Source organism: Marmota monax, unplaced genomic scaffold (assembly GCF_021218885.2).
Source record: "Marmota monax isolate L192 unplaced genomic scaffold, Marmota_monax_Labrador192_F-V1.1 WCK01_AAM20220418_F8-fsc00022, whole genome shotgun sequence".
Lineage (NCBI taxonomy): Eukaryota > Metazoa > Chordata > Mammalia > Rodentia > Sciuridae > Marmota > Marmota monax.
The window spans coordinates 26,458,945-26,485,459 of NW_026695215.1; the positions used below are offsets into that span (position 1 = coordinate 26,458,945).

At 37.3% G+C, this 26,515-nt stretch overlaps 1 protein-coding gene and 1 pseudogene across 8 annotated transcripts in view; one reads left to right on the forward strand and one right to left on the reverse strand.

Moving 5' to 3' along the window:
• Dock3 (dedicator of cytokinesis 3) overlaps nucleotides 1-26,515 on the reverse strand; it is a 680,226-nt gene that overhangs the window by 573,558 nt on the left and 80,153 nt on the right. For all 8 annotated transcript variants that reach the window (XM_058574833.1, XM_058574836.1, XM_058574835.1 and 5 more), the window contains exon 2: nucleotides 23,720-23,803. In XM_058574833.1, the coding sequence (XP_058430816.1) occupies nucleotides 23,720-23,803 (84 nt within the window). The remainder of the gene's footprint in view (nucleotides 1-23,719; nucleotides 23,804-26,515) is intronic.
• On the forward strand, nucleotides 13,242-14,108 carry LOC124084319 (transcription initiation factor TFIID subunit 13-like; annotated as a pseudogene).

Here is a 26,515-nt window from a genome sequence, read left to right on the forward strand (position 1 = left end):
TGAGGCACAGACACCCAAGTCTCCTCAATTTGTCGTCGAGCCAGAGGGGAGGAGATGGGCCGCGGCCAGCGCCCGGAGCAGGCCCAGCGGCTCGCCAGCGTGGTGACCGCGTGACCCCAATTGGAGAGGGGGCGGAGCGGAGCCGCCACCCGCACCCGCAAGGTGGGCAGACCCGCGACCCAATGGTACATGGGCGTGGTAGGAGGGGCAGGGCAGAGCCGCCGTTCGCGCTTGCAAGGTAAACAGACCTGTGACAGCCTGGCGGGTCAGGCCCAGTGGCCTGCCAGTGTGGTACACACATCACCCCAACTTGAGTAGGGGCAGAGCAGATCCTTCTCCCACGCCCGGATCAGGCCCTGCCGGTGTGGTGGTCACGTGACCCCAATTGGAGTGGGGGCGGAGCGGAACCGCCACCCGTGCACGCAGGGTGAGCAGACCTGTGACCAACCTGCAGATCAGGCCCAGGGGTCCGCAGGCGTGGTAGGAGGGGCAGGGCAGATCCGCCGCCCGCGCCTCCAAGGTAGGCAGACCTGCAACAGACAGGCGGATCAGGCCCAGGAGCCTGCCGGCGTGGTACACACACCACCCTAATTGGAGTAGGGGCAGAGCAGAGTCGCCGCCCGTGCCAGGAACAGGCCCAGCGTCCTGCAGGCGGGGTAGTCATGACACCCCAATTGGAGTAGGGGAAGAGCAGAGCATCCACCTGTGCCTGAAAGGTGGGCAGATCTGCGACCGACCAGCGGGACAGGCCCAGTGGCCTGCCGGTACGACAGACATGTCACCCCATTTGGAGTAGGGGCAGAGTAGAGCCGCCGCCCGCGCCTGCAGGGTAGGCAAACCTGCAACCGACCGGCGGATCAGGCCCGGTGGCCTGCCGGCGTGGTACACTTGTCACCCCAATTGGAGTAGCGGCAGAACAGAGCCGCCGCCAGCGCCCAGAACAGGCCCAGTGACCTGCCGGCGTGGTAGCCACGACACCCCAATTGGAATAAGGAGAGAGCAGAGCCGCCGCCCGCACCTGCAGGAAAGATACGCAAGCAGTATGAAAAGACAAGGAAAGAAAGGACCACAAGCAATGCAGGTCAACGCAACTTTAGAAGAGGTAACAGCTGCAGCAGATGGAATGTCAGATAAAGAATTCAGGATATACATGCTTCAGATGATCTGGAGTATCAAGGAAGACATTAAACAGCAAAATCAGACAATGAAAGATCACCTCGACAATGAGTTACGCAAACAAATCCAGGAAGCAAAGGATCAACTATACAGGGAGATCGAGGTTATAAAAAACAAACAAACAGAAATCCTAGAAATGCAGGAAGCAATAAATCAACTTAAAAACTCAATGGAGAATACTACCAGCAGAGTAGAACACTTAGAAGATAGAACATCAGACAATGAAGACAAAGTATTTCAACTGGAAAAGAACATAGACAGCTCAGCAAGACTGTTAAGAAACCATGAGCAGAACATCCAAGAAATATGGGATAACATTAAGAGACCAAACTTAAGAGTCATTGGGATACAGGAAGGTATAGAGGTCCAAACCAAAGGAATGAGCAATGTATTCAATGAAATAATACGAGAAAACTTCCCAGACTTGAAGAATGAGACAGAATCCCAAATCCTAGAAGCCTACATTTTGCGGAATGTGCAAAATCATAAGAGATCCACACCTAGACACATTATAATGAAGATGCCCAACATACAGAATAAGGAGAGAATTTTAAAAGCTACAAGAGAAAGGAAGCAGATTACATTTAGGGGTAAACCAATCAGGATAACAGCTGATCTTTCAACACAGACTCTGAAAGCTAGAAGATCCTGGAATAACATATTTCAAACACTGAAAGAAAATGGGTTCCAACCAAGAATTGTGTATCCAGCGAAATTAAGCTTCAGGATGGAAGATGAAATTAAAACCTTCCACGATAAACAAAAGTTTAAAGAATTTGCAGCTAGAAAACCATCTCTTCAAAACATCCTCGCCAAACCATTACAGGAAGAGGAAATGGAAAATAACAATGAAAACCAACAGTGGGAGGTAGGACAGTAAAGGGGGGGAAAATAATCAAAGAGGAAAACAAACCATGTTTAGTAACAGAAATAAACAAATATGGCTGGAAGAACAACCCATATCTCAATAATAACCCTAAATGTTAATGGCTTAAACTCACCAATTAAGAGACAAAGGCTAGTAGAATGGATCACAAAACAAGACCCAACAATATGCTGCCTACAGGAGACGCATTTGATAGGAAAAGATATACATAGGCTGAAGGTGAAAGGTTGGGAAAAATCATATCACTCATATGGACTTCGGAAACAAGCAGGAGTGTCCATACTCATATCAAATAAAATAGATTTCAAGCCAAAGTTAATCAAAAGGGATAAAGAGGGACACTACATACTGCTTAAGGGAACCATACACCAACAAGACATAACAATCATAAATATTTATGCCCCAAACAATGGTGCAGCTATGTTCGTCAAACAAACTCTTCTCAAGTTCAAGAGTCTCATAGACCACCACACCATAATCATGGGAGACTTCAACACACCTCTCTCGCCACTGGACAGATCTTCCAAACAAAAGTTGAATAAGGAAACTATAGAACTCAATAACACTATTAATAACCTAGACCTAATTGACATATATAGAGTATACCACCCAACATCAAGCAGTTACACTTTTTTCTCAGCAGCACATGGATCCTTCTCAAAAATAGATCATATATTATGTCACAGGGCAACTCTTGGACAATATAAAGGAGTAGAGATAATACCATGCATCTTATCTGATCATAATGGAATGAAACTGAAAATAAACGATAAAAGAAGGAAGGAAAAGGCATACATCACTTGGAGAATGAACAATAGGTTACTGGATGATCAATGGGTTATAGAAGACATCAAGGAGGAAATTAAAAAATTCTTAGAGATAAATGAAAACACAGATACAACATATCGGAATCTATGGGACACACTGAAAGCAGTTATACGAGGAAAATTCATTGCTTGGAGTTCATTCCTTAAAAAAAGAAAAAACCAACAAATAAATGATCTCATACTTCATCTCAAAATCCTTGAAAAAGAAGAGCAAAACAACAGCAAAAGAAGTAGAAGGCAAGAAATAATTAAAATCAGAGCTGAAATTAATGAAATCGAAACAAAAGAAACAATTGAAAAAATTGACAAAACTAAAAGTTGGTTCTTTGAAAAAAATAAACAAAATCGACAGACCCTTAGCCATGCTAGTGAAGAGAAGAAGAGAGAGAACTCAAATTACTAGCATACGGGATGAAAAAGGCAATATCACAACAGACACTTCAGAAATACAGAAGATAATCAAAAACTATTTTGAATCCTTATATTCCAATAAATTAGAAGATAGTGAAGGCATCGATAAATTTCTTAAGTCATATGATCTGCCCAGATTGAGTCAGGAGGATATAGAAAACCTAAACAGACCAATATCAATTGAGGAAATAGAAGAAACCATCAAAAGACTACCAACTAAGAAAAGCCCAGGACCAGATGGGTATACAGCAGAGTTTTACAAAACCTTTAAAGAAGAACTAATACCAATACTTTTCAAGCTACTTCAGGAAATAGAAAAAGAGGGAGAACTTCCAAATTCATTCTATGAGGCCAACATCACCCTGATACCTAAACCAGACAAAGACACTTCAAAGAAAGAAAACTACAGACCAATATCTCTAATGAACCTAGATGCAAAAATCCTCAATAAAATTCTGGCGAATCGGATACAAAAACATATCAAAAAAATTGTACACCATGATCAAGTAGGATTCATCCCTGGGATGCAAGGCTGGTTCAATATACGGAAATCAATAAATGTTATTCACCACATCAATAGACTTAAAAATAAGAACCATATGATCATCTCGATAGATGCGGAAAAAGCATTCGACAAAGTACAGCATCCCTTTATGTTCAAAACTCTAGAAAAACTAGGGATAACAGGAACATACCTCAATATTGTAAAAGCAATCTATGCTAAGCATCAGGCTAGCATCATTCTGAATGGAGAAAAACTGAAGGCATTCCCTCTAAAATCTGGAACAAGACAGGGATGCCCTCTCTCTCCACTTCTCTTCAACATAGTTCTCGAAACACTGGCCAGAGCAATTAGACAGACAAAAGAAATTAAAGGCATAAAAATAGGAAAAGAAGAACTTAAATTATCACTATTTGCAGATGATATGATTCTATACCTAGCAGACCCAAAAGGCTCTACAAAGAAACTATTAGAGCTAATAAATGAATTCAGCAAAGTGGCAGGATATAAAATCAACACGCATAAATCAAAGGCATTCCTGTATATCAGCGACAAATCCTCTGAAATGGAAGTGAGGACAACCATTCCATTCAAAATATCTTCAAAAAAAATAAAATACTTGGGAATCAACCTAACAAAAGAGGTGAAAGACTTATACAATGAAAACTACAGAACCCTAAAGAGAGAAATAGAAGAAGATCTTAGAAGATGGAAAAATATACCCTGTTCATGGATAGGCAGAACTAACATCATCAAAATGGCGATATTACCAAAAGTTCTCTATAGATTTAATGCAATGCCAATCAAAATCCCAACGGCATTTCTTGTAGAAATAGAGAAAGCAATCATGAAATTCATATGGAAAAATAAAAGACCCAGAATAGCAAAAACAATGCTAAGCAGGAAGTGTGAATCAGGCGGTATAGCGATACCAGACTTCAAACTATACTACAGAGCAATAGTAACAAAAACAGCATGGTACTGGTACCAAAACAGGCGGGTGGACCAATGGTACAGAATAGAGGACACAGAAACCAATCCACAAAACTACAACTATCTTATATTTGATAAAGGGGCTAAAAGCATGCAATGGAGGAAGGATAGCATCTTCAACAAATGGTGCTGGGAAAACTGGAAATCCATATGCAACAAAATGAAACTGAATCCCTTTCTCTCGCCATGCACAAAAGTGAATTCAAAATGGATCAAGGAGCTTGATATCAAATCAGAGACACGCCGTCTGAGAGAAGAAAAAGTTGGCTACGATCTACATACTGTGGGGTCGGGCTCCAAATTCCTCAATAGGACACCCATAGCACAAAAGTTAATAACTAGAATCAACAAATGGGACTTACTCAAACTAAAAAGTTTTTTCTCAGCAAAAGAAACAATAAGAGAGGTAAATAGGGTGTCTACATCCTGGGAACAAATCTTTACTCCTCACACTTCAGATAGAGCCCTAATATCCAGAGTATACAAAGAACTCAAAAAAATAGACAATAAGAGAACAAACAACCCAATCAACAAATGGGCCAAGGACCTGAACAGACACTTCTCAGAGGAGGACATACAGTCAATCAACAAGTACATGAAAAAATGCTCACCATCTCTAGCTGTCAGAGAAATGCAAATCAAAACCACCCTAAGATACCATCTCACTCCAGTAAGATTGGCAGCCATTATGAAGTCAAACAACAACAAGTGCTGGCGAGGATGTGGGGAAAAGGGTACACTTGTACATTGCTGGTGGGACTGCATATTGGTGCAGCCAATTTGGAAAGCAGTATGGAGATTTCTTGGAAAGCTGGGAATGGAGTCACCATTTGACCCAGCTATTCCACTTCTTGGTCTATTCCCTAAAGACCTAAAAAGAGCATGCTACAGGGACACTGCTACATCGATGTTCATAGCAGCACAGTTCACAATAGCAAGACTGTGGAACCAACCTAGATGCCCTTCAATAGACGAATGGATAAAAAAAATGTGGCATTTATACACAATGGAGTATTACTCTGCATTAAAAAATGACAAAATCATAGAATTTACAGGGAAATGGATGGCATTAGAGCAGATTATGCTAAGTGAAGCTAGCCAATCCCTAAAAAACAAATGCCAAATGTATTCTTTGATATAAAGAGAGCAACTAAGATCAGAACAGGGAAGAAGAGCATGAGGAAAAGATTAACATTAAACAGAGACGAGTGGGGGGAGAGAAAGGGAGAGAGAAGGGAAACTGTATGGAAATGGAAGGAGACCCTCATTGTTACACAAAATTACATATAAGAGTTTGTGAGGGGAAAGGGGAAAAAAAAACAAGGGAGAGAATTAAACAACAGCAGATGGGGTAGAGAGGGAAGATGAGAGGGAAGGGGAGGGGGGATAGTAGGGGATAGGAAAGGTAGCAGAATACAACAGTCATTAATATGGTATTATGTAAAAATGTGGATGTGTAACCGATGTGATTCTGCAACTTGTATTTGGGGTAAAAAATGGGAGTTCATAACCCACTTGAATCAAATGTATGGAAGATGATATGTCATGAGCTTTGTGATGTTTTGAACAACCAATGAAAAAAATAATAAAAAAAAAAGCTAAACACCAAAACAAAAACGTTGTTCCAATTTGCAGGTATATATTTTGGGCTAGTTTGTGCATCCCAGTTTTTTAAATGCCAAATATGAATAGTACCTGAGAGAAGATAATTATTTTAAAAAGAACAAATTTGTTTAAATACAAAAAAGAAAATGTGGTCTATATACACAATGGAGTTTTATTCAGCCAAACAGAAAAGTGAAATTGCAGCATTTGCAGGAAAATGGCTGGAACTAAAGACCATGATGTTAAGGGAAATAAGTCAAACTCAGAAGAGTAAGGTTTGTATGTTTCCTCTCATATGCAGAAGCTAGAGAGAAAAAAAAAGATGAAGGTGGATCTCCTTAAAATCAAAGGGAGGGCTGGGATGTAGCTCAGTGGCAAAACATCTGCCTTGCATTCGCAAAGCCCTGGTTCGACCGCTAGTTCCAAAAAAAAAAAAAATCAAACGAAGATCAGCAGAGGATAGAAACCAAGGGGTGGGAGGGATGAATGAAGTGCTGGAGAGTGATACTGGTCAAATTATATTGTGTTGAGTCACATGAGTGAACATGTAACAACAAATCTCATAAACACGTACAACTCGAATATGTCAGTTAAAAACTGTGGGGGGGGACAAGAAATGTACCTTGTCACATACTGATTCCAGCTCTAGTATTATACAGAAAAGCCAAAAGGAGTGTGCCGCAGTCTGGCTGCAGCAAATAACCGGGGGGTGACGAACGACTTGTGTAGATTGATACAGCAGGAATAGGAGCCGTTTATTGCAGGACAGGAGCAGTATTTATACATTCCACACAGCTTATCTAATTAGCATAAACTAGATACATCAGTCAACCAATAAGGAATCTCCACACTTAATGGCTCGCTTTTTTTACTTCTCAAACCACTCCCTCTGGCATTTTGCCAGGCACCATCCAGACTTGTTTATGAACTCTAACATTCCCCTGGCAAAATGCCAGGTGTTATTTTGACTTGTTTACCGACTCTAACAGGAGTGTGTTAAAACTCAGAGGCAATAAATCAAAAAACTGGCACAGTTAGCATGTGCAGGCCCTTCTTGCCCTGGACAGACTGCTTCTGCTTAAAAGATTATGGTCTGGCTGCCAGAATTTCAAGAGCCACATGTAGAATGAAGACTAGAAGTTTCAGTACTTAACATTCAGCAAGTCTACTGTTACGAAATCCAGTTTGCAGTATGGAATCCATTTCCTCAACTCCACATTAAATCATGAGATACTCTATTTAAACTTAATGAAAAAATAGACCTCAAAACTGCTGACGGAATCAGAGAAAGACAGCTACTAAATTAGATGAAGTGAAGAAGACCTACACATATTCATTCTCAGTTCAAAATATCTTGGGCTATAATATCCTATGACTTCTGAAGATATAGTGTGTAAATGAGGTTAGTTTTAAGTTTTTCCCTCTAGCAGCTTGGGATTCAGCTGTCTCAAATTTGCTAAGTCAAGGTTTCCACTCTTTCAGTAGCTTTCCAATTTTTCTTTCCCTTGTGTATTTTTGTTTTCATGGTATTTTAGCAAGAAGTAAAATTAAATGCAAATACGCAATAGTCCATTGTAACCCAAAAGCTTCCAAACAATCTTTTCAACATGGCAGCCAATTTTTACTTTTGACAGTTCATAAGCTTATTCTGAGAGGAATTCCAAATACTTTTTTTAAAATAGACACAATACCTTTATTTATTTATTTTGTTTGGTGCTGAGGATCAAACTCAGTACCTCACATGTGCTAGGCAAGTACTCTAGCACACAGCCACAACCCCAGTCCAGAATTCCAAATACTTTTTGATAAAACATCAATATTTTAAAAATAATTATATAATCTGCTAAAGTGCCTATTATAATGACAACATTTATGTAGATGTAAATGGTATAACATTTGTTTTTACACAGTTTGCTATTTTATGGACATTTCAAATTAAAAAAGGAATTAAATATATAATAATACAAAGATATGCCTTCTTTAATGAGTCCCAACAGGAACATGCAAGTAAACTATAATGGAAAAATTGGGAGAAACATCATCAATGGCATACCTGAATATAAACTGTGATTTTCTTGGTAATAGCTCAAAGAATATTAGTTAATTTATCCACCTAAAATTTCCATTAACTATAGCTATCTGGCCAGGCACAATGGTACACACCTGTAATCCTAGTGTTGGGAGGCTGATGCAGGAGGACTGCAAATTCAAAGCCAGCCTCAGCAAAAGTGAGGTGCTAAACAACTCCATGAGACCATGTGTCTAATAAAATACAAAATAGGGCTGGAGATGTGGCTCAGTGGTCGACTGCCTCTGAGTTCAATCCCTAGTACCAAAAAAAAAAAAAAAAATGCTATCTGGCTTAGTTTACAGAAGGAGAAATTGAAGCATGCTTATCATCAATAAATAATCCACAACACAACTAGAAATAGAATCACAGTTCTATTTCTAGTCCCAACATCTATCCCATTATTCTCTCCACAAAGCCAAAGGTATATCCATATACACTCAGAAATGGCAATGAATAGGTAAAACTTGAGAACACAAAAAGAAAAGATCTATCAGTTTGATTTCCTGGAACCACTCATCAAAGCCTATCAGAGATTTAAATTATCAACACCATTTTGAAATCCTGATAAATCTGATTTCTGAAATTACCATATACAGAACTATGAAACAAATTACAATCCTTCCCTGCCTGTTACAAGCTATCTTCAAGACCCAGGAGGAAGCAAACACTTATATATATATAAAACTTCAAACCCTAAGGTTTCTTTTTCAGATAGCCTACATTCTGCTACTAAGTTTAAAAACTCATTTACCCCATCAATATGTACAACTACAATGCACCAATAAAAAATGTAGAAAAAAAGAAACTGGAACTTAACAATTATAAAAACTTCTCAAAAATCAAAAGTCAACATTATTGAGAATCAAAAACAAAAAATTCCCATTTAATGCTCCATGAATGAAAACTTTCCTGATGACCAGAAAACCATAATTTAACAGCCACAATTGGTTGTATCCAAAAACAGTAAAAATCATAAATACACTAAATGTTCATTCATCCACTTAGTAAACTACTATGAGAAAGAACAAGTCCACATAACCCAATAGACTTTAAAAATGGATCTCAAGATTAATATCATGTTTGCCCCTTGGCCCAACTCTACTGACTTACATACTGAGGAAAGTATCAATAACGGTGGCAATAAGTGTCTATGCTTCCTCAATGAGATCATCTCAGATTACGATTCCATGAATGCCCATCCTGCCCTTCTCCTCAAAGGTAGCCTATTCTAATTACATCCCAGAATAGGTTGCATAAATCAAAGAGAAGATAAAGAATTACTCTAGACTAGCTACACTTTTCCAGATAAGTCTCTGCCATAACCATCTGGAACTAATACCTCTGAGTGGGTAAGGTGGGTCCTGGGAAATCAACTATAAATTCATAGAATAAGGACTGGTCAAAAAAGATCCTATGATGCCTCTGGTTCCTTCTATCCTCAAAATCAGACTCAGTAAACATTTGTTGGGTAGCATGTATACCAGGGAAAATGTTTTTTACAAACATGCTCAACCATCCTAGGAGACTGGCAATTTTATTTCAATATTAAATTGTACAAACTGGTGCTTTTGCTAGAGAATTTACCCAGGATCATGTGGCATATAAATGGTAAAAATAAATAAAGCTTTTATAAGAAAGATGTGTGTTATTATTTTGCAGCTTCCCCATCTGCAAAAGGGAAGCTTATGAGAAATTCTGAATGCAAAGTGTGTGGAAGGTCACTAGTGAGGGCTCAACGAGGGCTAGCTAGAGTATAATAGCACTGATGAAATTCTTCCTAAAAACAGTACTAACAATGGTAATAAAAATTTATCATAACAAAATTTTTGCAAAAAGAAAGAAAGAAATCTCAAGATAATAATTGAACTCTTATATAATTGGTCTTTCCAAAACTAGTCACTCAGTGAATTTCAAATAGCTTAATACTCAGGGCAGACAAGGAGAATCCTAACCCTCGTTCTGCCACATCCCACCTATGTTCCCTTCAGCATCTTTAAGCTTTAGTTTTCTCAACTAGTTTTCTCAACTATTAAAGGTGGTAATGTTTCACAAGGCTATTGTGAGAACTAGTTAAAATAATGAATGTGTATTATCTATTATTCCTCAGAACATAGTGGGTACTGAGCATAAATAAAATTCTTATTTATTTTTAAACATTAACTTAATTTACAAGCATATGTAAAATTGTTCAAAGGCATATAAATGTAATAATGTTAAATAATTAGGCCTATATTATACAAATGCACACTAAGTACTTTAATTTCAAATTCCATGATGATTTTTGTATATAAACCATTTCTTAAAATTAATAGATATTTTTATAGCTATAAGTCTTTCTTTTCATCAGAAAGATGTAAACTTTATCCATATAAGCTCCTTAAAACTGAATATTTTAGATATCATTAGTAAATGGCAGGGAATATTAACCCACCAAAGTACAGTAGAGAGTAATAAAAATAGTTTCCAACCTAGTAGTATCCTTAATTCTTTGCTACATAATTTTCAATAACATGATAACAATTGAATAGCTTCTTTCAACTTTTGATGCTATTAATTCTTAGTCTTAATATTATAAGACAAGATGAGAAAAAGGAAATCATATTTAAACATAAAAATTTAGCACAAAATAGTCTTACTTCTAGATGACTAAACCCTGGCTGATCCTGTCTACTTACTGACTCACCTTGAGAAACATAAATACTGAATGCATCACTTCTCCCTCTGCAAACAAAATAACTATGAACATTTGGATTCGCACTGCTCACCAAAAAAAGCATTAAAAATTAATCAACATTTATAATGCTTAGATCCCTTTGGATAAAAGATCATTTTTTTAATCTTTGACTAATTTAAGGAATAGTTTATTCAATTTCACTTTGAGAGAGAAATCCACTATTTAAAACATGTGAAACTATACTATAATAAAACTCAGGGAAAAAATGAGCTTCATCATAGCAACGCTCTTATAGAAAAGCCGGCATCGAACTTAGGGCTACAGGCAACACAAGAACAGAGAAATAAGTCAAATCAGACTAAGAATGAAATGCTCAAAGTAAAGTAGAAGCTGGAATCAAGTGAGACATCTATAGGAGGAATATGAAAGACCCAAGATCAAAGCAGACTATGGACCACAAATCAAGACAATGAAGCAAAATTTGAAAAGATCAGAGTAAGTGTTGGTGAGGATGTTGGGGGAAAGGCACACTCATACATTGCTGGTAAGACTGCAAATTGGTGCAGCCAATCTGGAAAGCAGTAATGGAGATTCCTTAGAAAACTTGGGATGGAACCACCATTTGACCCAGCTATCCCACTCCTTGGTCTATACCCAAAGGACTTAAAAATAGCATACTACATCAATGTTCATTGCAGCACAATTCATAAGAGCCAAATTGTGGAACCAACCTAGATGCCCTTCAACAGATGAATGGATAAAGAAACTGTGGTATATTTGTACCCACGGTACAGGAGCTACTCCACTGATGTAAAGGGGCCCTTTACTCACTGCCAACTTAGTACTTATATTCACAATGATGATATTCTTCTGAACCCAGAATAATGAGGAAATATTTCCTGAACTGTTTTTGTTGTTTAATACTAGGTATTCACGATATGTTAGGTTATTCCTCTTTTTGTCTTTAAAAAAGAACTAGTAAGTAAGATAACTAGAAGAGCAGGCACTACAGTTTGAGTGTAATGTGACTGTTGCCCAATGGTTCATTATATTAAGGGCTTGGTACTGGAAGGTATGGTAGAACGTTAATAGGCAGAGCACAGTGATAGGCCCTCTGGTCTTTCAAAGTCTGTCTTCAAAGGAGATTATGGGACCCCAGTCACGCACGCATGCACATACGCATGTTTTCTCTCTCTCTCTCTCTCTCTCTCTCTCTCTCTCTCCCCCCTCCCTCCCTCCCTCTTTTTCCTCCTCCTCCACCTCCTTCTCCACCCTCCTCTCTCTGAACTTCAGTTTGAAATGTGACCACTTGCTCATATATACACTCCCACCATGATTCAACCCCAAGGGAGACACTTATAAGCCTATACCATATTGCTTAGATATTCAGCTTCCAAAACTATACAACAAAATAAACTTCTTTTCTTTATGAAACATCCTGTCTTAGATATTTCATTATAATAACAAAAAGCTAACTTATACAGTAAAACTGTCAAAGAGGGTAGGATCATTACTATTAATACCTAAAATTACTATTATGCCTAAAAATGTGAAGGCAGCATTGGAATTTTAAACAGAGAATTACAAGTGATTCTATTAAGGGCTCAGATAACAAGGAAACTAGTAAAGAGCTAGAAATATCTTAAAGACCAACTTAGTAGTCATAATCAGAATGCTGAAAGAAATGTAGACAGTAAAGCCATGATGAAAAGGTCTCAAAGATAAATGAAGAATATTCTATTGGATATTAGAGTGAAGGACACCCTTGTCACATTATTGCAAAGAATTTGGCTGAACAGTGTCCATGCCCTAGAGCTTTATGGAAGGCCTAATTTAAAAGTATTAAACTGGAGCTGGGTGTGGTGGGAGATGCCTATAGACCCAGCTAATGAGGAAACTGAGGCAGGATGATCACTTGAGCCCAGGAGTTCCAAGCCAGTCTGGGCAACACAGAATGACCCTGTTTCAATCAATCTATCAATCAATCAATCAATAATGATGATGATGATGATGATGATGATAATGATGATGAAGAACTAGGATATGTGGAAGAGGAAATATCTCAACAACAAAGCATCAAATTGGAAATAGTAAAACCATCCAGCAGCTAGCCGGCGAGGCGCTGTGGGCTGGCGGGCTAGTGGGATGGCAGATGAGGAAAAAGACCCGACCTTTGAGGAGGAAAATGAAGAAATTGGAGGAGGTGCAGAAGGTGGACAGGGTAAAAGAAAGAGACTTTTTTCTAAAGAATTACGATGTATTATGTATGGGTTTGGGGATGACCAGAATCCTTAAACTGAGTCAGTGGATATTCTTGAAGATCTTGTCATAGAGTTCATCACTGAAATGACTCACAAAGCAATGTCAATTGGAAGACAAGGTCGAGTACAAGTTGAAGATATTGTCTTCTTGATTCGAAAGGACCCAAGGAAGTTTGCTAGGGTTAAAGACTTGCTTACCATGAATGAAGAATTGAAACAAGCTAGAAAAGCATTTGATGAAGCAAACTACGGATCTTGATAATTTTTGTACTTCATGAAATTTCATTATCTTCTGTGGAAATCATATATAATAATTGTGTATTTTGTTCAGTAATGTCCTAATATCTAGGCATGTAAATGAAAGATGGAGAAACAAAGTTTTCAGCCTTTATTTTCATGTCTTTGATTTTAGAGTGATCCTTGAGCCTTTAATTGCCTGCCTTTACATGACTATACTTGAATTACTGAATTTAATGACTACACGTAAGTTAAAGTACCTTACATATTATGCAGTTCCTTCTGACTTTTGACTATCTAAAGGATGAAGTAGTATTTATGTGTTAGGTATATTTGTGCCATTACAAGCTATACTATAGCTGTTTAATATGTGAAATCTAAGTGTCATTTTGACTATGACAGCTGAGACATATGCCTTACATATTCTGAAGTTTTTAGACAACAGTGGTCTGAGATGTTATTAAAGATAGTAAAAAAAAAATTTAAAAAAATAAAATAAAGATAGTGAACTGGTTTTCTTTTAAGGAGATGATATTTGAAACTACAAGTTTTTGTAAGAATGTTTATGTGTCTTAAATGATAATTTGTTTTAATATTTTCTAAAGAGTGATTTTTTTATTTTTATTTTTTTAGAAACTTAAAAGTTTCATGTTGATGCTTCCATGTTGAAAGACTTTTTTGATTTAAAACCTTTTGGACTTAGGTTATTTTTTAAGTTTTAGAACTCATTTTCCCAATCATCTACTTTCAGGAGCAGGAATGTCAATGTTTAATGAGCTAATGGTAGGATAAAGCATTTGGGATAGTGTTTTTTTAACATATTTGTAAGTACTTGTGGACATGTGTAGTTGACTAAAACTGTATGTAGCTACAAAAAACACTTTTGTAGTTCACAGTATACAGGTTTTGTGTGAATTTAGCTTACTACATTAAAGTATTGCCCTTAGCTTAAAATAAGGATTAAAATTGCATTTAAAGAGAAAAAAAAAAAAGCATCAAATTGCTTCTTGGTTACTTTAACTGCACACACTAGCATTCAAAACAATGGCATCACCAATAGGCATAATGTAAAACTCAGAATGAATAAATTTTTTTTAAATCTGCTATCTTGCCAGGAAAGAAGCAAAAAAGCATATAAGGCTACAGTCAAGAAGGTGCAGTTACTAAAGAGATTATAGTAAATAAAAAGCTAAATGCTTTGCATTGGAACAAAAGGAAAGCTGCCTCCAGAGTATCTCATAAATCTGCAAGGTCACTGCTCCCATCACAAAGGACAGAAGTGCAAATTTTTTTCAAATTCTTTACACAACAAAAATCATCTCAGAAAAGAGCCCTCGAGTACCCAGGGCTCCCCCACCCACCTATCCAGTTTACCTGGAAAAAGGCTCCACAACGAAAGCAGTGGTTCACAGGGGCGAAGGTGCAACTCATGCTAGTGGAAGTGTGTGGCATGGTCCACATGATGCTGCTTTTGCAGGCTTGCAGAATGCAAGAGTTAAGTGGTCCTAGCTACTTCCACAGACATTTCAGAGGAAATCTTCGGAAGCTAAGCAATGGGCTGCTGAATCCAAGTCTTTGCTAGGAGTCCTGGATGGGGCAATATTTATTTAATGGAGCTGTTGGAGTGAACCTGCAACTCATAGCCAGAAGGTATAGGTGCCGGTGTGAAGCACTCATCAGGTCAAACTGAAAGCAGAGAGTAAAATAAGCCTCTGAGAGTAACCATATGGGCTGCTACCAGCAAAGCTGAAAGGGCAGGGTTGTCCAAGTCCTTTGGGACCACATCCTACTGCAGTTTGCCCCAGATACTAGACATGAAGCTATAGGATTTAATGTTTGTCCTGCTAGGTTTCAGTCTTGCTTTGGGCCAAATCCTCCTTTCTATTTCCCTGTTCACCTCTTTTGGAATAGGTGTACTCACCTAGGACCTGTCCCACCATTGTACCTTGGAAATATGTCACTTGTTTTGTTTATTTTTTTTTTCCCTACCAGGGCTAACAGATTAGACTGTGAACTTGGACTTCAGAGCAATACCGAAACAAACTAGGACTCTGGGATTCTTGGGAACGGAATGAACACATTTTGCATTGTAGGATGGACACGAACCCTGAAGAACCTGGGCAGAATGCTACAGTTTGAGTGTAGACTGAGTGTCCCCCAAGCTACTAGGGTGGTAGTGTTAGAAGGTAACTCTACCTTTAAAAGGTAAGACCTAGTAGGAGGTCTCAGATCACCGGGAGCATGCCCTCAAAGGGAATTATAAAACACCCCTCTCTCTCTCTCCCTCTCCCCAACTCTACCCTAGTTTTAGATATAACTGCTTGCTCCTGCCTGCATTCAAGACACCAAATCCACAGGGCCTTCTGATCTTGGACTTGAATCTCCAAAATTATGAGCTAAGTAAACCTTTTTCATCATACAGTTGCTTAAGGTACTTCATTGTAGTAGTGTAAAGCTATGCTTAAATATTTAAGGAAAAAAATACAGCCTAAAAGTAACCCTCAGTATTAAACAGTAGCTAATCAGCAATTAAATAACTGAAAAAACAGATTCATCTTTAAAATTAAATTTTAGATTTCGGCTTAAAAACTAGATGAAACACAACTGATAATTTCTGCCCCCTTCCAAAAATCTCTATAAAACTGCAATAACTAAAAATAAATTAATAAATGCACGTAGCCTAAGAAAAGATTGTTTACATGAAAGCAGACACAAAGCACTTAAAACTCTTAGAATTTTAAAAGCAGACAGACAAATACTTAGATCTAAGTGTACAAACAGAGAAGCAAACAGGAGTCAATTCCCACCAAAAATAAAAATAAAAGCCCCTAGAAAATCTTGGGAATTAAGGACATCAGATAGTTTAGAAGGCCTGGGAAGCCATGGACCTGAAAAGAAAAACAAAGGAGAAAAAAAAAAAACTAGTTAAAACTTTTCAAGAAAAGCAGAATGCTACACTTCTTCCTCTGTCCTGACCAACAAGTAAACTAGATATCCCTCCATTCTCACACAGTCTGAAAACTGCAGAGTCACCCCTTGAAAACTTGGCCCAAGCATAGAGACAGACAGCACCAAACAGAAAACAGATTCTAACCCCTACAGCTAGGACAATGAGATGAGATAAAGCATCTAAACTCCCATGTAAAGTACTTAAGAATTAGTTCTCAAAGTAGTTGTACTTAATTGAGAAGAAAAATGGCTTAAGTACAGCAGTATTTGGCTGGGGCAGAGTAGGAAAAACTAATGAAATGCAGATATCAAAGTAGTTACCTGATAAGGTATCAGGGTGAAACGTTTCCCTCCTCAGCCTCAAAACCTGCATAACCAAAGTTCATCAGTCACTTAAGCAAAGCCTTAAACACAAAACACAGAGACAAAAACAGAGAAAGATGAAGGAGAGAGAGGTAGGAGACTCAGAGAAGAAGTAGCCTCAAAAAAGAAAAACAGATTTATATCCACCAAGTCAGAATAATGTAGAAAGAAAATACTCTTGAAAATGGAAGAGCAGGAACAAAAATCTAAGGTTTTGAGAGATAATATCACCTATATATTCTAGGACAAAGAGATAAAAGATAAAACATATAAAAGGTAGAAGGAAAAGGACAAATTTACAGAATCAGCCTACATTGGAGGATCACCTTGCAAGTTACAGGATGTCTAAGAACAGAAAAAAAATGCTAAAATTAAAGAGAAAAATTCTGAAAGTGTAAAGACATTATTTTCCAGATTGAAAAGGTCCAGTGAATATTCAGCATAAGTAATAAATGAAGGAAAAACTACATACCCAAAGGTATAACACTATAAAATGTCAGAATCCTAGAAATAAAAACAGCCCAAAAGCTTTCAGAAAATGAAGGATCAAAATCCAGAATGTCATATTTTTATGCAACAACAAATGAAGCAATGCCTTGAAATGTATGAAAATAAATAATTTTCAATCTAGGATTCTATACCCAATCAAATTATCAATCAAGTATGAGAGTAAAATAAAGACATTTTCAGGCATCTAAACTCTCAAAAGAAAATCCCTGATTTTTCTCAACAAACTCCTAGATGATTTTCTTCACAAAATTTAGGAAGCTGACCAAGAAAATGGATGGAATGGGATCTAGAAAACAATTTTCAACACAAAAATAGACAAAAGTCAATTCCATTCAAATGTTTCAGATCTTGGTATTGGTATTTCCCTTCCTAAATTATCAGAGAATACACAGTTATATGACCACTATTCAAATAAATAAAACTTTAAAAGCATCCCAAAACCCACGTGTATCTTCTCTTACTCACCAACATATATACACCCTTAAAAATATAACCACTACAAATTAGTGTAGCCAATTTGGAAATCAGTATGGAGATTCCTTGGAAAGCTGGGAATGAAACCACCATTTGACCCAGCTATTCCTCTTCTCGGACAATACCCAAAGGACCTAATAAAATCAGCATACTACAGGGTCACAGCCACATCAATGTTTATAGCAGCACAATTCACAATAGCTAAACTGTAGAGCCAACCTGGATATCTTTCAGTGGATGAATGGATAAAAAAAAAAATGTGGCATTTATACACAGTGGAATATTACTCGGCACTAAAAAAGAATAAGATCATGGCATTTGCAGGGAAATGGATGGCATTAGAGAAGATTATGCTAAATCAAGTTGGCCAATCCCCCCCCAAAAAATGCCAAATGTTTTCTCTGATATAAGGGGAGGGTAAGTCAAAGTGGGGTAGGGAGGGAGAGCATAGGAGGAAAATTACCTCTAGATAGGGAATGGGGGGAGGGAAAGGGAGGGAGAAGGGAAATAGCTAGGATGGTGGAAGGAGACGGTCATCAGTATACAAAATACATGTATGAAGATGTGAATTTGATGTCAACATACCTTATATACAGAGATATGATAAATTGTGGTATAAAGGTGTATTAAGAATTGTATGCAAAAAAACAGGAGTGCTCATGTATAATGGCATAATTTGGTGTGAACATACTTTATATACAAAGTTACAAAAAACTGTGCTGTGAATGGATAATTATGAATGTAATGCACTCCACTATTGTCATGTATGAAAGAGAAAGAAAGAAAGAAAGAAAGAAAGAAAGAAAGAAAGAAAGAAAGAAAGAGAAAGAAAGAAAGAAATTGAAAGGAAAAGAAAAGAAAAGAAAAATATAACCACTGTCAGGCATGGTGACACACACCTGTATCCAGAGGCTGAGGCAGGAGGATTTTAAGCTGGAGACAGCTTAAAATTAGTTACATGACACATTAATGTTGATAGCAGACCTTAAAAAAGGTCAACTGAACATAAGTCTATCTCAAAATATTTTTTTAAAAAAGAGTAGTTCTGAAAACTGCTGATTTTTAAAAATATACCAGTCAACCAAAGTAGAAAGATGACAAGAATAACTTTATTAGGGAATGAACAGCTATAAAGTCTCAATAAATCTTTTTAATCATCTGAAAGAATGAAAAGCTAGGAGGGTTGGGGGGGATGAAGTGTGATTAGTTCAGACTTTCTTTGACAACAAAGAAAAGCAAATTTTGTATAACTCCTTTTGAATTTTCATTTCCACAGACTAAACTTTTATCTACCTGAGAACCACAATCATTGTCTGTGATAACATGGATTCAGGAAGAAGTCCTAGCTATTTAGGAGATATTTATTTTAAAACATTTATCAGGCCTTCCCCAATCTTTTCCTCACCAACAAGCTTTCTAAATACCTACATCATATATAGTTCATTTTATTATAGTTATTTTTAATGTACCTGTTTTTCCCTGCAATTCTGTAAGTCCCTCCAGGGAAAGGTTTATGTTCTTTCTTTTCTGCCCTGCATATAAGTACTCAATAAACATTTACTCAATTGAACTAAGGGGTATATTTTTCTTTGAAAGTACAATTGAACTTAATTTTTTAAATGTGCATTACTTTTCTGATAGATTATGAGTGCAATAAGCTGGATCTGGCAATCAATAAATCAATTTTAAAACAAAAATTTTTTACTTTTTTGTTTTTGTTTTTTGTATTTTTAGTAGTGAATTATAGTTATACATAATAGTGGGGTGGAGTTAGGTTTGACATAATCATACATGCATGGAATATGATTTGCTCCAATTCAGACCCCAGTACTACTTCTTCCCTCCCTTCTCCCTCCCTCTGTTCCTTTTTCTCTTCTGCTGGTCTTCCTTCTATTTATTTAGTTTTCTTTTAATTGATCTTTTATAGATATGCAAAAAGGTGGGATTCACTGTGGTATATTCATATATGTATGTAGCATAATTGGATTAATTTCATTCCACAGTTCCTTTTCCCATCTTTCCTCCTTCTCCCTCAATCATCTTCCTCTATTCGACTGATCTCCCTTCTATTTTTATGGGGTTCCCTGAGTTTTTTTCCCCTTATATTGGTCTAATTTCCCACATATGAGAGAAAACACTCAATCCTTGACTTTCTGAGTCTGGCTTATTTCATGTAGGATGATGTTCTCCAGTTCTACCCACTTACCAGAAAATGACATAAGTCCATTCTTATTAGGGTTCAGTGAAACTTCTGTGTGTGTGTGTGTGTTTGTGTGTGTGTGTGTATCACATTATCTTTATACATTCATCTGTTGAGAAACACCTGGGCTGGTTTCATAACTTGGCTATTGTGAATTGTGCTGCTATCAACATTAATGTGTCATGTAACTATAGTATGCTGATTAGTTATTTTGGATAAATATCAATAAGTGAATAGCTGGGTCATATGGTACCTAGTCTTTTCAGGAGTCTCCCTGCTGCTTTCCAAAGAGATTGTACAAATTTGTAGTCTCTCCATCAATATATGAGTGTACCATTTTCCCCCCCTCTCCAACATTTATTATTATTTGTATTTTTGAAGAGTGCTGTTCCTACTAGAGTGAAATAAAACCCCAATGTAGATAGGAAAGGCAGTGAAATGAATTGGACATAACTTCCCCATGTTCATATATGAATATACTACCAGTGAAACACCACATCATGTACAACCACAAGAATGGGATCCTAATTAGAAAAAGGAATACTCCATGTATGTATAATAAGTCAAAACACACTCTAGTGTCAGGTATATCTAAAAAACAACAAATAAAAAAATTAAAAAGAAATCGTCCTTGTATATCCCTGATTGCTAGAGATGTTGAACTTTTTTCATATATTTGTTGGCCATTTTTAATTTCTTCTTTTGAGAAATGTTTATTTAATTCTTTTGCCCATTTATTCAATGACTCTTTGGGAGTGATTGGTGTTTTTTGAATTTTTTATATATTTTGAATATTAATCCCTTGTCAGAGGAGTCACTGGCAAAGATTTTCTCCCAATCTTCAGCTTTCTTTACTGTGCATGCAAACGCTTTTTAATATGATGTTGCTCCCAACACCACCACCAGGAAAAAAAAAAAAGACTGAAATTGTAGATTAGTGATAGAGTACTTGCCTAACATGAATAAGGCTATGGTTTCAATCCCCAGTACTGAGAAGAAAAATGAAAAAGATAACTACTATTCTGACAAATATGACCTGTTATGTATATGCTGTTGTGTAAAATAGTATCAACTCTATGTCTGGCTTCTTTTTTCCAAGAGTATGTCTGTGGTTTTCATCTGTATTCTTAGTAGCAATAATTCATTTTCCTTTCCATGTACATATTTCATTGCATGAACACAGCACAATTTACTGACCTATTCTATTGGTGATGAACATTTGGTGTTTTTTTCCCAGTTTAGGACTATTCTGAATAAAGTTACTACTGACATTCTATGCAGAGTATTCTTCTATTGGGTTTATACCTACGAGTATAACTACTGAATTATAAGGTATATGTGCATTCAGCTTTAGTACATAGTGCCAAAGAGCTTCCATAATGGTAATCCTATTTTCTCTCCTACAAGCATGTGTGAAAATATCTGTTGTTCCACATACTCACTAGCACTTGGGACTGCCAGAATTTTAGTCATTATAGTGGTTATTTGGTGGTCTGTCATTATGGTTTTAATATGCATTGCCCTAATGACTAACAAGCACATTTCTGTATGTATAGGCCACTATGGTATCTGTTTTGTGCAGCACCTATTAGACCTGCTTATTCTTCTACTGGATTGTTTTTTAATTTTTGATTTGTAGTAGTTCCTCATATACTCTAAATACCCATATATTATCAAATAGCTCACACACTGTAAGACTTGCCTTTTCCTTATCTTTTATATCTTTTGAACCGCAGAAGATATTCATTTTAAGAACACATAACATCAAATTTTTTCTTCATGGTTAGTGCTTTTTGTAGTCTTACAAAAGACTCTTTCAATCCATAAACATGATAAATCCCTTCATTTATTTAGATTTTCTTTCATTTCTATCAATGTTTGTATTTTTTAATGTAGATTTTTTTTCCATTGGATTTACTCTTTGGCATTTGGTGTTTTTTAGTACTAAACAGCATTGTTTCTTTAATTAATCTTCTGATTCTTTTTGTAAACATATAAAAATGTATTTTTAAAATACTGACATTTAGTCATCACACCTACTAAATTCCCTTATTTTTGTAGTCTTTTAAAATGGGTCTTATTGGGATATTTTATACACAATAATATCTACAAATGAATGTTGCAATATTTCCTTTCCATTCTTTATTATTATTATCTTAATCAATAGGAATAGTGATGGCAAGTATCCTTGTCTCATTTTAAGAATAGTGTGAAATTTATTTTTCACAACTGAATATTCACAATTGGATGTTTTACAACTGATGGTTGCTACAATTCTTCATCAGGCTAAGAAAATTACCTTCTATTCTTATTTTGCTAAGTTTTTGTCATGAAGGAATGCTGATTTATGCTTCTGTTTTAAGAAAATTTTAAGTAAGTGCAACACTAAAACTCACTTTCCGAAAAGTGCACTTCTAAATTTATTTGGCCCCTGGGTCATGGCAGATTGCACTTCCTCTTACATCATCTTAACAGTACCCCAACATTAGAGCTCCACTTTCATATGCATTATCTCCATGCCCTCTCCATTATATAATATGAGATGGCTTCTACTCAGGTTGAACAGCCATACTAGACTAAGCAAGTTATTTCCCATGGTATTAATTTTGTTTTCATTAATGCTCTGATTTTGCATGATTTCTCCATTCCTTTATATTTCCCATAAGTCTTGTTGAATTTTGTGCACAATTTTTAAGAACATGATAAATTTCAAGAACGCATAAATTTTATACTGTAAGTACCTATATATGCCACAGAAGAGGATAACAGCCAAGCCAAACTTCACTGGGGTATACTTTTTGCCCAATTATAGCTAAAGACACCTAGTCAATATGACAGAAACACAAAAATGAACTTTTTACAATTTATTCAAATGTAGATAAGATAGGTAGAAGATTTGTAGGAAATCAAATATAATCCTTTGACACAGTATGTAAAAATCATGTTCTGACATCCAGGCACAATGGCACATGCCTGTAATCCCAGTATCTCAAGAAACTGAAGCAGGAAAAATCATGAGTTCAAAGCCAGCCTCAGCAATTTAGCTAAGCTCTAAGCAACACAGTAAGACTCTGTCTCTAAATAAAATATTTAAAAAGGCTGGGATGTGGCTCAGTGGTAAAGCACCACTGGGTTCAATCCCTGGTACCAAAAAAATATATATATCATGTTCTGGCAACCAACAATTAATTATATAATTGGCACTACTAGATCTTAAAAAGAAAAAAAAACTCTCAAATCATTGTGCTGAACATAGATCAGGAAGCTTTTTATAACAGTATTTATTAATGTGATCAATTATGGCTTCAAAGTGATTGCTTATCCGAGGTAAGAGGATTGCAAGTTCAAAGCCAGACTCAGAAAAAGCAAGGCGCTAAGCAACTCAGTGAGACCCTGCATCTAAACAATATGCAAAAAACAGGGCTGAAAATGTGGCTCAGTGCTTATGTGCCACTGAGTTCAATCCCCAGAATCCCTTCCCCAGCCACCCACCCCCAAAAAACGACTTTATAATATAACACAAAATAAACACACATAATATTATCAGAATTATTTATGAGCTTTATAGCTACACACTTACCTTCACATTTTTCAAGAATCTGGACTGTTTCTCCTATTTCTAAGATTAATCCTTGAGGAACAGATCCCCGAAAGCTGCATATCACTACAAAAGCAAGAATATACACATCAGTTAGCATGTCTAAATACTTAGGTTCTCTGAATTAAACACTAAGGTCTCTTCAACCTACACTCTCCCTTCCTTACTAATTCCTCTTTCTAATGTATGAGACTCTTCCAACTTAGTTACTACATTTTGAAAGGTAATATTAAATAGTTCAGGACAATGACACTTCATTATACATTATAGCAAAATTATTCCTGAATGGTATGAGCATATGCACATGTATGAAAACATTTCTGTAAATAGATTCTCCCTTAACACAATCTACTTCATTTATACTTTTGGGCAAGTATATGCCCATTATTTTTGTAAAAATTAACATTGGGAACATCATATCTACTATAAATAGACATTTTAAAGCATTTTTTAAAGAATCACAAAATAAACTTAAATATATAGAGAGAGAAATAAAATTCTCATAAGAAAAATGAAAACAAAAATTAATGAAATAGAAAGCAAATGTACAACAGAGAACAGCAATAGATAGTAATAAAAATCATATGTCTTTAATTTTGGGAAACTGACAAACTGATTCCAAAATCTGTTTAAGAATATAAATAACAAAGAATAGCCATGTCACAGTCTTAAAAAAAAAAAACAACTTTCACTACCATCTATCAAGCATTATAATCTAAACTTTAGTTCCCTGAAAACATTGACATTGAAAACACCTAGCTCAGCTGATTTGGGAGGTGAGGGTAAAAAACAAAGAGAGAAAAAAAAGTATGACATTAGCAAAACATTGAAAACTTTATAAAATCGTACTATAAAAAAAAATTATCAACTGGGAGATCCAAGATGGCAGGACAGAGGGAGGCAGCATTTTGTGTTACTCCATGACCTGGGACTCAAGTAGTGAGAATATTGCATCTCTGAGAGTGATACTCCTGCTCCTGCATAGGAATCACAGTCACCGTGCCTGTCCAAGGCTCCATGCCTGAGCTTCAGAGGAAGTCTCCCAACTTCTAACCCAAAGAGGACTACAGGGTACAGCACTGATGCAGAACTTTCAGCCACCCACCCGAGCACAAATCACAGTGTTATGCTCGAATTCGGGACCCCCAAAAGACCACCAGAGACCAAGATCGATGTAAGCAGCAAAGAGGTGTTTATTGCGAGCTAGCTCGGTCCTCCGTGTGCACACAGCAACTGGTGACGCAGAGAGGCCCCGAGCCCAGGGTTTGCAACAGTTTTATACATTCTTTGGAGAAGGCTGGGACCCCCACATACATTATAGCATCTCTTAGCAAATCATCACACACCGCGGGAAAATCAAATAACAACTCTAAACATGATTAGCACATTCACTGGCGGGAACAAGTTGGGTAGGGGTGATTGGTTACTACAAGAGGAGGATTCATTTGAACTGATTGGTTTAAGCCAAGAGGGGTGTTCATGCTGAACTACATGGTTTCCCAACACCATAAACTACTGGGAGGGTCATCTGGCATCCCAGGTATTTCCCTGTCTCATGCTGATTGGTGGCTGCTAGGGGATTGGTATGGGTCCCCAACTAGCCTGACTGAGTCAGAGACACCTGGCATAGCAGATCTCTCCTGTTATTTGTAGATAAATCACTTAACAGGGTGGGAATGTGCCTAGGAGTGCTCTGTGGGTCTTTTCAAGGACAAAGGTCATGTCCCTTCCTTGGACAGGCTTTGCTCTGAGGTAGAGGCTGGTTTTTCAACAGGAGCTCTCACGCAAGACACCCAGCAAATTCCTACGTGCAGGAACTCCAGCCACCCATACCGTGTGGACTCCCATCTACCAACGTGTGGCTCCTCCATTGCTGCCATCTTGGGTCTCTACAGCAGTGGAGACAGTCCCCTAAGTGCAGTAGCCTGCCTGCACCGAGAACTTCACATAAGCTCTGAAGTCAGTGGACAGCCATACATTGCACACCACAGAGCTAGTCTCTGAACTCATTGTTCGATGTCATCACCCAGCTCCCCTCACCCAACCTGACACGCCATCACTGAAAGCAGGCACCTCCATCTTAGGTTACCTTCATCACCATCTTCAGCGGGGGCAACTCCCAGTTTGGAACTCCATCTGGCTAGGTAGCCAATTTCTAACTACCCCCTCTCCCACGCAGCCACTACCCTGGCACATGGCACCCTGGTTACCTTCACCATTCTGAGGGCAGAGATGCCATCTAACAACAGATGACCCCACCTATTGAGTGAGAAGGGAAATGGGAAAGATACTGATCTCCAACCAAAACAATCCCTGTTTCTTCCTTCAAGATTTTTTTCCCTGTCCCTCTCTATTCTCCCGCCCTCACATCCCCAACATATGTAAAACCAAGTACTTTGCATGAAGGATTTTGAGGACTGGGGACATCTGAATAGTATATTACAGTTGTGTTGTATATTCTTTTTTTTTCTTTTTGCCCACCAATTTCTGCTATTTTAATAAATCTTATTTTTCTTAATATGTTTGTTTTATGTACACTACTGTCTTCACACTTACTTTTCTACACAAAATTCCTCTCCCTTCTCCTGCTATTAATCTTCCTCTTTAGATTTGTTTCACACTTCCTAAGTTATAATAACTCTATATCCTCACCTCCAAACTCCTGAGCAGATCATCCTACTCATTATCTCCAGTTCTTTGTCCACCATCAGAAACTGTAAACCCTTTTACAAACTGTTGGGAAAACATAACGGCAGCAGCACCCCAGAGAAAAACCCC